Here is a 13,644-nt window from a genome sequence, read left to right on the forward strand (position 1 = left end):
TTTCAGCATGACATTATGGCTCCGGAACTCAATCCCTCTTCCAATAAAACCAAACACACTGTATGCCTTCTTAACAGCACTATCAACCTGGGTGGCAACTTTCAGGGATCTATGTACATGGACTCCAAGAACTCTCTGCACATCCACACTGCCAAGAATCTTTCCATTGACCCAGTACTCTGCCTTCCTATTATTCTTCCCAAAGTGCACCACCTCACATTTAGCTGCATTGAACTCCATTTGCCATCTCTCAGCCCAATTCTGCAGTTTATCCTAGTTCCCCTGCAACCTGTATCATTCTTCCAAACTGTCCACTACTCCACCGACTTCAGTGTCATCTGCAAATTTACTAATCCATCCACCTATACCTGCGTTTAAGTCATTTATAAAAATAACAAACAGCAGTGGTCGCAAAACAGAATCCCTGTGGCACACCACTAGTAACTGGACTCCACGCTGAAATTTTCCACCAACCACCACTCGCTGCCTTCTTACAGAAAACCAGTTTCTAATCCAAACTGCTAAATTACCTTCAGTCCCTTACCTCTGCATTTTCTCCAACAGCCTACCATGTGGAACCTTATCAAAAGCTTTACTGAAGTCCATGTATACCATGTCAACTGTCCTACCCTCATCTACATGCTTGGTCACCTTCTCAAAAAAACTCAATGAGGTTCGTGAGACATGACCTGCCCTTGATAAAACCATGTCAGCTACCTGAAATCAAATTGTTGCTTGCTAGATGATTATAAATCCTATCTCTTATAATCCTTTCTAAAACTTTTCCCACAACAGATGTAAGGCTCATTGGTCTATAATTACCTGGGTCATCTCTACTGCCCTTCTTGAACAAGGACACAGCATTTGCAATCTTCCAGTCCTCTCGTACTAAACCTGTAGACAATATTTCTGAATCAGGATGGTGAGTGGCTTAATGGTGTTCCCATCACTGAATCCCCCACTATCAAACTCCTGCAGGTTACCATTGATCAAAACTCAACTGGACTCCATATAAGCACAGTGGTTACAGGAACAGGTCAGAGAGTAGGAATGCTGCGGCAAGTAACTAACCACCTGACTTCCTAAAGCCTGTCCAACATGTAGAAAGCACAAGTTAGGATTGTGATGGAATACTCCCCACTTGCCTGGATGGATGCAGCTCCAACAACACTCAAGAAGCTCAACACCATCCAGGATAAAGTAGAATAGAATAGCAATTTATTGTCACGTGTATTTTTACAAATACAGTGAAAAGTTTTATGAGCTGCCATACCATGGCACCTAAATTAATGACAGGAGCTGTAAATAAGAAGAAGAAAAAGTAAAAGTTCATCACAGTTCAATTAATGGCTCCTGGATTCAGGGTACACTCTGGGCAAAGACCACAATGCCCACTTGGTTGGCACTACATTCACAAGTATTCGCTCTGTCCACCACTCAGTAGCAGCAGTGTACAAGATGCACTGCAGAAATTCACCAAAGATCCTCAGACCTTCCAAACCTACATCAACTTTCATATAGAAGGACCAGGGCAGCAGATACAAGGGAACACCATCACCTGCAAGTTCCCTTCCAAACTACTCATCATCTTGACTTGAAAATATATTGCTGTCCCTTCAGTGCCACTGGGTCAAAATGGTGAAATTTAAATTCAATATAAAAATTTAGATATGACTATGTAACTACTGTTGATTGTTGTGAAAACCTATAGGGTTCGATAACGTCATTTCAGGAAGGAAATCTGCCATCCTTACCTGTTCAGGCCTACAGTGGCTCCAAACCCACAGCAATGTGGTTGACTCTTAACTGCCCTTTGGGCAATTAGGGATGGGCAATAAATGCTGGCCTAGGTAGAGATGCTTCATCCCATTAACAGTTAAATGAAAATAGTGACTCAGGAATCCAGTGGTGGTTGGCTGAAGGTTTAATTTAACTATGCCGTAACAATGATGTAGGGCTTTTGCCCGAAACGTCGATTTCGCTGCTCGTTGGATGCTGCCTGAATTGCTGTGCTCTTCCAGCACCACTGATCCAGAATCTGGTTTCCAGCATCTGCAGTCATTGTTTTTACCTCTATGCCATAACAATGCCTTTCCTCATTCATAATTACCTTGTGACAAATAGTTACGAAAATAGCAAAATTCTTGAGTAATTTAGGCCTGTGATGTTTGGCAATTTGCACACTTGTGTTTCTAAAAATTAATTAATTTGAGGCATTACATTCTTAAGCTCGATTAAGATTGTATGTTTAATAGCAACCCAAAGCACTGTAGGTTATGGTATGCAAATACATCATTTTGGATTGTGTTATGTAAGTACTGAATCCTAATTAAACTGAAGGAAGTTACAAATTGGACAAACCCGCTTCTGAATCCCACTCTTATCATTCCTGCGTTTGAAATGAACAAATTTTGTACTTCAAATAAACCCAAAAGCATATCCTGGTGAGTGCTTCTACACATGAATATCAATATTGCTGTCACCAAGCAAGCACTTACTGTTGTGCATCTAATGGATATACCTTCAAATGGGTATGCCCTTAAAAGATTAATCTGGGGAGATAGTTGGACTGCAGCAGTTCAAGAAGGCAGCTTACCCCACCACCTTCTTAAGGGAACTGGAGTCAGGTAATAAATGCTGGCCCAGCCAATGACATCCATATTCCATAAATGAATAAATAAAAAAAACAAGCAAATTGCAGAGGATTTAAACAAATATTTTGTATCAGTCTTATATTCTGATAGATGAAATATACTTCCAAAGCATCATTAATGCTAAAGAATATAGGGGAGTAATTAAATATGATTAGATTAGATTACTTAAAGTGTGGTAACAGGCCCTTCATCCCAACAAGTCCATACTGACCCTCCGAAGAGCAAACCATCCAGACCCATTCCCCCTTCACCTAACACTATGAGCAATTTAGCATGGCCAATTCACCTAACCTGCACATTTTTGGACTGTGGGAGGAAACCGGACCACCTGGAGAAAACCCACGCAGATATGGGGAGAATGTGCCAACCCCACACAGACAGTTGCCTGAGGTGGGAATTGAACCCAGGTCTCTGGCGCTGTGAAGTAGCAGTGCTAACTACTGTGCCACCATGCCGCCCAATATCATCGTCATCACTAAAGACGTAATATTAGACAAACTGATAGGGTCAAAGACAGATAAGTTCCCTGGCCCTGATGGTTTGCATTCAAGGATGGTAGCTGCAGAAATCATGGATGCATTAGTTGTAATTTTCCAAAAACTCTTAGATTCGGGAGCAGTATCCAAGGATTGGAAAACTGCCAGTGTGACACCCCTTTTCCAAAAGGAAGGGAGACAAAAAGTGGTGAATTATTGAATGATGAGCCTCACGCATTGTTGAAAAATTTTCAAAATCAATGATTGAAGAAGCAACAACTGAACATTTAGAAAATCATAATCTAATCAAGCAGAGTCAGCGGGACTCCATGAAAAGGAAATTGTGTCTGACTAATTTATGAGAGTTTTTCAAGGAAGTCTTAACCAGAGTCCAGAGAGGAGAACCAGTAGAACTTTAAATGGGTGTTTACCCCTCGCAAAAGTTTACATCATAAGATAAGAGCCAATGGTGTTGGAGGTAACATATTGGCATGTATAGATAATTGGCTAATGGGCAGGAAATGGGATTAGGGGTAATGGGTTCTTTTTCAGGTTGGCAGAGATCAGTGCTCGGATCACTACTGTTTACAATATATATTAATGGCTTGGAGGAAGGAAGTGAATATATTGTAGCTGAATTTGAAAATGTCACAAAAATAGGTGGAAAGGTAATTTGCCAGAGGGATGTGAATAGTTTACAGAGAAATATTAAGAGATTAAATAAGTGGGCAAAAAATTTGCAAATGGAGTATAATGTGGGAAAAAAGGGAAGTTGTTCATTTTGGAAGGGAGAACACAAGAACAGAATATTATGGAAATCTAAGAATATTATGTAAATGGAGAAAAACTGCAGAAAGCTGCAACACAAAGGGACTTGGGGGCACTTGTGCATGAAACACAGAAAGCTAGCACACAGCAGATCATCAGGAAGGCTAATGGAATGTGAGCTGGAGTATAAGAGTTGGGAAGTCTTACTGCAACTGTACAAGGTGCTGGTGAGACCACATGAGGAGCACTGTGAGCAGGTTTGGTCCCCTTATTTAAGGAAAGATATCATTTCACTGGAGACAGTTCAGAAAAGTTCACTGGGATGATCCATGGTATGGGGGGATTGCTTATGAGCAATGATGAATGTCCTTCATGGAAGGAAACCTGCCATCCTCACCTGGTCTGGGCCACATGTGACTCGAGACCCACTGCAATGTGATTGACTCTCAACTGTCCTCCGAAATGGTTGACCAAGCCACTCAGTTCAAAAGCAGGTAGTGGCAGGCAATAAATGCTGGTCAGCCAGCGATATCCATCTCAGAAGTGATTCGAAGGAAAGGGGTTGGGAATCTACTGAGGAGAATGAGGTGGTCACATTGATTCTTAAGGGGGCTGACAGGGTAAGTGCTGTGGGGATGTTTCCCCTCATGGGAAAGTCTAGGACTAGAGGGCATAGTCTCAGAATAAAGTGACACCAATTTAAGACTGAGATGAGGAAGAACTTCTTCTCTCAGGGGGGTTGAGTCTTTGGAACACCTTGCCACAGACAATTCTAGGGGTAAATGCTTGTGTATATTTAAGGCTTGATCTGCTGGGGGATCAAGGGTTACGTGGTAAAAGCAAGAATCAGGACATGAACAATGTTGGATCAGCCATGATCCTACTGAATGGTGCGGCAGGCTTGAGGGGTCGAATGGCCTACTCCTAGTCCTATTTCTAATGATCCTCACTTTTGAGGGACTTCAAATATGTGCAGCACTTAGCCCGGCTTATTTTCTTTCAAACAGAGAAGGCTCCTGAGCTTGTTGATGGAGACATTCAGGATTATGAGGTGTTTTGATGAATAAGGAGAAACTGTTCCCATTCATGGAATAGTTGATAATCAGAGGTCACAAGTTGGCAAAAAATGTGCAAAAGATAATTGGCAAATGATGTGGCATGACACCTCATTTTCTGGCCTGCGCCAAATTTTGTTTATTGTATTCCTGTGAAGCGCTGTGGACATTTTACAAGGTTAAAGAATGCAGTCTGTCACTGTCGATGTGCCCACGATGGTGTTAGGTGGAGAATCCTAGGGTGTGCATCAAATGAGGATAATGGATAATGCGGAGTGAAACATTGATGGTGTTCCAATGCCATATTAAACCTAACCTTAAAACTCTCATTTCCCAGTGTATACATGGAATAGGAACTATTCTCATGATTCATTGCACCATATCTGCTCCATTCAGTTGATAGACAGGGAAATACTGAAGAACACTATTGAATTGCACTTCATTTTCTATATTTATATGAAGATGCAGATACGGCTGTGATTTCACATCTTTCCATATTAATGTGAACTGATATATAAGTGAATATGCACTATTCCTTGTACTGAGCCTGAGCTAATGCAGCGCTGACTATATGCTGTCCCTTGTGCTAGGCTAATCTCTTTGCTACCTTCTCTCCACCCTGGAGGCTTCCTGCCTCTATTCCTGATGAAGGGCTTTTGCCCGAAATGTCAATTTTCCTGCTCCTCGGATGCAGCCTGATCTGCTGTGCTTTTCCAGCACCACTGTGATCTAATCTGCTCTAAGACTGCTGGGCTGACATGGGATTGATTATACATTATTCCTTATACTGCGATTAAAACTAATGTGTGAGTAAGTACACCTTTCCTGGCTGGGAATAGCTCCGATAACACTCAAAAAGCTTGACACCATTCAGGCCAAAGCAACCTATTTGATTGGTATTGCATCCATAAGCATCCACTACCTTCACCACCGACGCTCAGTAGCAGCAGTGTGCACCATCTATAAGATACACTACAGAAATTCAGCTAGGGTCCTAATTCACAACACCTTCCAAATCCATGACCACTATCATTTAGATCCTAGGATAAGGGCAGCAGATATATGGGAACACCATCATCTGCGAGTTTCCCTCTAAGCCTCTCAGCATCCTCAGTTGGAAGTATTGTAAATATAAGACTGAATGTTTCCCAGCACAGGTGAAATAGAGGTTACAGCTGCCTCTATCCCACACATAGGAAATAAATGGCAATCAAATATGCAGAATAATTATCCCACCATGCTGATTGATGATACGACTCAATAAAAATGTTAAATAAAATAAGGATTCAAGTAAGGGCATTGAATTAATATCAGAAAAGCTATTGTTAGCTTGAGGTGCCTCTTGAACACTGTCATTTCAACAGTGTATGCATTTATTCAGCACCATCATTCTGCCAGGCTCAATAACTTGTTGCAAACAACATCACCTGGTAAAGACTCGTGTATATCCAGCTCCATTACACTGTCAAACTCAGTAACTCTTCCTGGTCAACATCTTGTTGTAATGATTATCTCACGATCCATCTAGTTCCCTCACTCTGTCAGGGTCATTAACTCATCCTAGCTAGCACCTTCTCCTGATGACTGATATTGATTCAGCACCATCACTCTGCCAGACGTATTGCATCCGGTTCCTTTTGATAATAAGTGATGTTAATTTCTCTTCCTCATGCTGTCCAGTTGAGTAATCTCCACTACCCCTGGTTTACTCAACATATCTCTCTTGATTTAATGCTGCTCTTTCAAACTCTCAGAACCACTTCCAATCAATCTTCTCAGTTAATGATTGAATCCGTAATGAGAGAAATCCAATTTACGTATGTTGTCAGGTTTTAATCTTTATTAAGTCAACATCCCAATTTGAGAACTGTATTCCTAGAATATCCATAGAATCCCTAAATGCGGAAAAGGGCCATTCAGGCCATCAAGTCTTCACAAATTCTTTGAGGGGCATCCCATCCAGACCCAGCCCCAGCAATCCTCCCCCCACCCCACTCCAACAACGTAACTCTGCATTCCCCATGGCTAACCCACCAAGCCTGCACATCCCCAGGCACAAAAGGACAATTTAGCATGGCCAATCCACCTAACCTGCACATCTTTGGACTGTAAGTGGAAACCAAGGTGGACAGAGGAAACCCACGCAGACACAGGGAGAATGTACAAACTCTACACAGACAGTCACCCAAGTCTGAAATTGAACCCGGGTCCCTGGCACTGTGAGGCAGCAGTGCTAGCCACTGAGCCACCATGCCACTTTTAATCCCCTCCTTCAGAGTATTGATCCACATTAGCTTTCTGATGTAACGTTCTGTGTTATTGCCTACTGTTCAAGATCAGTAGAGACCTGGGCAGATTTGATAGGGAAAATCTGTTCCCATTGTTGGAAGTATCAAGGACCAGACGGTCGAAATTTCGGGTGGTTTGATGAAGAAGATAAGTCAGCAAAATTGTAGTGGCTCTTTCTGTCTCCCACTGGGGCTCATAATCCAGACAGCCGCTTCTGTGTGCTGTGCCATGTGAGTGAGTGCTGCAGTGTTAGAGATGCTGTTTTTCAAGTGAGCTATTCCTGAGGGGGACACAAAAGATCTCATTTTTTTTGGAAGAAGAGTAGAAGGATTCTCCTCGTGTCCTGCCCAATACTTAGCCATCACCAATGTCACTAAAAAAGATACATGTTATGTATTGTATGCATTGGGGGAAGGTTGTTGGGCTCAGGTTATCAACTGTGTTTCCTCCATGACAATAGTAAAATGTTGGGCTATGGAATGGATGCATAGCGGCACGGTGGCACAGCGGCACGGTGGCACAGTGGTTAGCACTGCTGCCTCACAGCGCCTGAGACCTGGGTTCAATTCCTGCCTCAGGCGACTGACTGTGTGGAGTTTGCACGGTCTCCCGTCCAAAGATGTGCAGGGTCCGGTGAATTGGCCATGCTAAATTGCACGTAGTGTTAGGTAAGGGGTAAATGTAGGGGTATGGGTGGGTTGCGCTTCGGCGGGGCGGTGTGGACTTGTTGGGCCGAAGGGCCTGTTTCCACACTGTAATGTAATGTAATGTAATCTAATCTAATCTAAAAGTGTTCAAAGGCAACCTGCTGCATTTGATAATACCTCATTGACTGTGAGATGCTTTAAAACTTCCTGAGATTGTGAATGCAACTCATTTTTTCTGATACCTAGAATTGAGATGAACAGAAATTCCTTCTAGGTTCCCCCTTCCACCATCATGCAACATTCCCATTCCTGCATGACCTCATCCGGAATTCCTAGAACCTTGTTGTTTAAACAATATGGCCATCAAATAAAGTTCATAAAATAAGTGCAAAGTGAGTGTGTTTGCAAACTTGGGATTATAAGGATAAGTAGACTTGAGGGACTTGAGGCTGTTTACAGGACCTCACCACATCCTGTACAACTTCAACATAATGTCTCAACTCCGATACTCAAAGATCTGGGCAGTAAAGGCAAGCGTGCTAAGCACCTTCTTAACCACTCTGTGTATACATGACGCAAACTTCAAGCCTTTCAAGCCTTTACTGCCGTTCAATAAAATTATTGTTGGTCAACACTGGAATGCCTTTTAATTACTTTATTCCCATTACCTTTAACATGACTGGTAATCAAAAACCAATCTCTAGAGTCATAGAATCATACAGCAAGGAAACAGACCTTTTGGTCCAACTAGTCCATGCCAACCATAATCACAAAGTAAACCAGTCTGACTTGCCTGTGCTAGGCCCATATCCCTCCAAACATGTAGTTATCTAAATGTCTTTTAAACATTGTAACCCGCATCCACCACTTCTTTTGGAAGTTCATTCCACAAATGAACAACATTCTGCATAAATTGTCCCTCATGTTTATCTTAAATCTCTCTCCTCTCACCTTAAAAATATGCCCTCCAGTCTTGAAATTCCCCCAAACTAAGGAAAAGACAACTGCCATTTATCTTATCTATATACGTTGTGATTTTATAAACCTCTTAAGGTCACCTCTCAACCTCCTATGCTCCAGTGAAAAAGTCCCAGCCCATCCAACCTGCCCATATAACTCAAGCCCTTCAAAACAGGCAACATCCTGCTAAGTCTCTTCGAAACCCTCTCACTTAATTACATTCTTCCAAAAACAGGGAGACCAGAACTGGACACAGTACTCCAGAATAGACCTCACCACGTCCTGTACAACTTCAACATAATGTCTCAACTCCGATACTCAAAGATCTGGGCAGTAAAGGCAAGCGTGCTAAACACCTTCTTAACCACTCTGTGTATACATGACGCAAACTTCAAAGACTCCTGTACCTGAACCCCTAGGTCTCCCTGTTCTACAACACTACCCACTAAGGCCCTACTTTTAATAGAATAAATCTTGCATAACTTGTATAACTCTGGTTTAAATATATTCAAAGACTGAGTTTCCACAGCATTCTGGTTCAGTGAATTCCAACCCAAAAGGTGACAAATGGAGTTTAATGCAGAAAAGTGTGAGTTAATTCACTTTGGAAGGAGTAACAGGAATACAGAGGACTGGGCTAATGGTAAGATCCTCGGCAGCGTGGATGAGCAGAGAGATCTCAGTGTCCATGTACATAGATCCCTGATAGGTTGATAGGGTTGTTAAGAAGCTGAACAGTGTGTTAGCTTTTATTGGTAGAGGGATTGAGTTTCAGAGCCACGAGGTCATGTTGCAGCTGTACAATACTCTGGTGTGACCGCACTTGGAGTATTGCGTACAGTTCTGGTCTCCGCATTATAAGAAGGATGTGGAAGCATTGGAAAGGGTGCACAAGAGTTTTATCAGGATGCTGCCTGGTATGGAGGGAAGGTCTGCTGAGGGACTTGAGGCTGTTTTCATTAGAGAGAAGAAGGTTAAGAGGTGACTTAATAGAGACATACAACATGATTAGAGGATTAGATAGGGTGGACAGTGAGAGCATTTTTCCCCGGATGGTGATAGGTAGCATGAGGGAACATAGCTTTAAATTAAGGGGTAATAGATATAGGACAGATGTCAGAGGTCGGTTTTTTTTTCTTCAGAGAGTGGTAAGTGCATGGAATGCCCTACAGTAGTAGACTCACCAACTTTAAAGACATATAAATGGTCATCGGATAAGTATGTAAACGATAGTGGAATAGTGTCGGTTAGATGGGCTTCTGATTGGTTCCACAGGTCAGTGCGACATTGAGAGCCTGTACTGTGCTGTAATGTTCTATGTTCTAAACCAAACTCTAACCCCAACCCTAACCCTCCTCCAAATTAACTACATTTTCCTCATTCACTTCTAATTAGAATCCACCCTATTTGTGAATTGTGCCTCTTGGTTCTGGACTCTTTGAGCGGGCAAAGCACCTTACCTGTGTCTATCCTGCCTATCCTGCTGAGCCTGTTTTTGTATGTACTTCCATAGGTTTATGAAATGTTGACATGCTCGTGCTTTTCACTATGGTGAGTGGAAATTCTTCAAATGTTGATAAATCAAATCGATCAATCCAAAAGGAGAAATCAGTAGGTTAGCACTAACACCATGTTTCTTCCTTTGTGTCTGCAGTTCCTTCAAGATACGCTGGATGCTCTCTTCAGTATCATGATGGAGTTTTCGAATAACAACACGTACGATAAGCTGGTGTTTGATGCCTTGGTAAGACATCCGTCGCTCTGTCTATTGTCGCTTTGTGTGTTCTGTCAAAACGACATGATGGCACCATGGACTGTTTAGCAGGGGTTGAGGGAAGGGCGGAAGTTCTGTTTGCTCATGTTGTTATTGTTTTTCATTGAATTTTAACTGAGGTCCACATAATCCCATATAAAATGGCTGTGAAATTTTAAATGCAAATTACATGCATCACGGATCCACTTTCTTCCATTCTCAGTGCATGTGCATGTAAAGAGAAAAGTGCCAGAGAAAGTTTCCACTGACATGACTATCCCTTCTCACAGGGTGGAAGAACTGCTGTGGGGAATCTTTGCTCTTGTTCTTGGGTCTTCAGTTAACATGGGGCTGGTGCTTCAGGGTGAACGGACACAACTGAGTACCGACTGACTGACCCTTTCCATATAGGGGTGACTTATTAGCTCAGTTGGCTGGATGGCTGGTTTGCGATGCAGGGAGGTGCGGACAGTGTGGGTTCATTCCCACACCACCTCCGGTCATCTTCTCAACCTCTCTCCTTGCCTGAAATGGTGAGGACCCTCAGGTTAAAATACCACCAGTCATCTCTGATGAGAGAGGAGTCCTAAGGTCCAGTAGGACTAGAGAGACCTTGCTTTTAAATGTGGATGCTAAGGCATATGTGAAAAACTCCACACATACACTGTTGTAAGATAAGTGAAGAGATACTTAGCGCCATACAGTTAGAGAACTTTCACCACACAGAAAGAGGCTCTTTGGCCCATCGTGTCCGCATTGGTCATCATATACCCATCAGTTCTAATCCCGCTTTCTAGCACTTGTCCTATAGCCTTCTATGCTTTACCGTTTCAAGTGTTCAAGTATTCATCTAAGTGGGTGGCACGGTGGCACAGTGGTTAGCACTGCTGCCTCACAGCGGCAGAGACCCGGGTTGAATTCCCGCCTCAGGCGACTCTCTGTGTGGAGTTTGCACATTCTCCCCGTGTCTGCGTAGGTTTCCTCCGGGTGCTCTGGTTTCCTCCCACAGTCCAAAAATGTGCAGGTCAGGTGAATTGGCCATGCTAAATTGCCCGTAGTGTTAGGTGAAGGGGTAAATGTAGGGGAATGGGTCTGGGTGGGTTGCGCTTCGGCGGTGTGGACTTGGGCTGAAGGGCCTGTTTCCACAATGTAAGTAATCTAATCTAATCTAAATGCTTTGAAGGTTCCTGCCTCTGCTACATTTTTAAGAAGTGACTTCATCAACCACTATCTGGGTGAAAAAGTTCCTCCTCAAGTTCCTTCTAAACTTCCTTCCAAACCTTCAAACAGTGGCCCCTGGTTGTTGACCTCTACTATGAGAAAACATTTCTCCCTGTCTGCCCTGCCAGTGCCCCTCATAACTTTCTACCCCTCAATCAGACAGTTCCACGGCCTGAAATTGAAAAAGCAACTTGAAGCCTAAAAAGTGAAACTAGTAAGTAAAATGTCAGTGCTTCAGGCATTCAATCAGAGCTGAAAAGCTACAGAGATTGTTTCCAGACGTAGTTCAGAGATCACAAGTGATCACCCCCAGTGTAGTTGGATGGGGAATGTCACAGAGACTGTTGCGCTTAAGCTGGTGGATGAGTGAGAATGATGGATGACAGAAAATCATGGTATGCCATGTGTGAGCAATAAGAGTGTGGAACTCGCTACCACAGAATGCAGTCCAGAATATTGAATGATTTCAAGAAGCAGTTGGACAGAGCAGTTTATAAGACATTAAAGGACATTGGGGAAAACAGGAACATGCCTTTTTAAATTCACTGTGGGATTTGGGCATCGCTGGCTGGGTCACCACTTATTGCCTGTCCCTTGTTACCCTTGAGAAGGTGGGGGTAAGCAGTTTTCTTGAAACGCTGCAGTCCACCTGCTGTGGGTTGACCCACAATGCCCTTAGGGAGGAAATTTCAGGATTTTGACCCAGCAACAGTGAGGGAACGGCAATGTATTTTCAAGTCAGGATGGTGAGTGGCTTGGAGGGGAACTTGCAGATGGTGGTTTTCTGCTGCCCTTCTGGATGGAAGTGGACGTGGGTTTGGAAGGTGCGATCTGAAAGATCTTTGGTGATTACCTGCTACTGATCTTTGGATGTGGAGGGAATGGTTTCTTGTGGATGTGGTTCCAATCCACTGCATTTCCCTGGATGGTGTCATGCTTCTTGAGTGTTGTTGGAGCTGCATGTATCCTATTGAGTTGGATGATCAACCATGATCATTATGAATGATGGAGCAGACTCAAGTGGCCAACTGGCTTAGTCCTGCTCATATTTTCTATGTTTCTATACATGACAGCCAATCTCCTGGAAGAGTAGCTGCATGCACCAGCAGAACAATCCTGTATTAATTTTGTGAGCAATTTTGTAATTGGAAACTTTGGGTTTTGTGGTGGGGGAATCTGATTGGAGGGAAGAGGCCGAGTGATGTCCACTTAAAAACCTCACCATGCCATCGCCAAGATTTTACCAGCAGTAGGCAAGGCCCACATCAAGGGGCAATTGTCAGTGAGGCTGGTGATGGCCATGAGTTGGGTGGTCCCTGCTTAACCGGCACAATGGACCCACCAAAGGGCTTTTCAAGGACAAAGAACCTACAAGATTTTAGTTTCCATCGCTTTCCCTCTCCAAAAGCCTCTCAAATGCAACCATTCTCTCTCTCTGCCACACCTTCACCCTCCCCCACCCCCACCATTCTCCTCTCCTCTCCACCCCCCCAATTTCACCTCACCCCATTCTCACTGGAGCCTAGCAGCTCAGCACCTGGCAAGACTCCAATGCTGACTCAAATCTTGAGGATTATACTGCTGGATACCTCCTTTTTGCAGGTTTTTCGGCGCCTTATTATGTGTAGGAGTTGTCTTTTTTTATATACATATGTATTTATTGGAAAACAAAGTTGCTCTTTTACCAAAAAAAAGTTATAAAAGTCCAAAAGTACAGAGAAGTAGAAATAATACCACATTATTATACCACAGTAATGTTCACAATAAACTACCTACTACTCTGCGGGATGCAATCATCTCATATTTGCTTAACCAAGTTAA

General features: G+C 43.1%; 1 protein-coding gene across 1 annotated transcript in view; it reads left to right on the forward strand.

Annotated features, from left to right (window-relative positions):
- LOC122553785 (dedicator of cytokinesis protein 2-like) overlaps nt 1-13,644 on the forward strand; it is a 1,227,980-nt gene that overhangs the window by 285,109 nt on the left and 929,227 nt on the right. The window contains exon 20 of the mRNA XM_043698147.1: nt 10,504-10,593. Within this exon, the coding sequence (XP_043554082.1) occupies nt 10,504-10,593 (90 nt within the window). The remainder of the gene's footprint in view (nt 1-10,503; nt 10,594-13,644) is intronic.

Source organism: Chiloscyllium plagiosum, chromosome 1 (genome assembly GCF_004010195.1).
Source record: "Chiloscyllium plagiosum isolate BGI_BamShark_2017 chromosome 1, ASM401019v2, whole genome shotgun sequence".
Lineage (NCBI taxonomy): Eukaryota > Metazoa > Chordata > Chondrichthyes > Orectolobiformes > Hemiscylliidae > Chiloscyllium > Chiloscyllium plagiosum.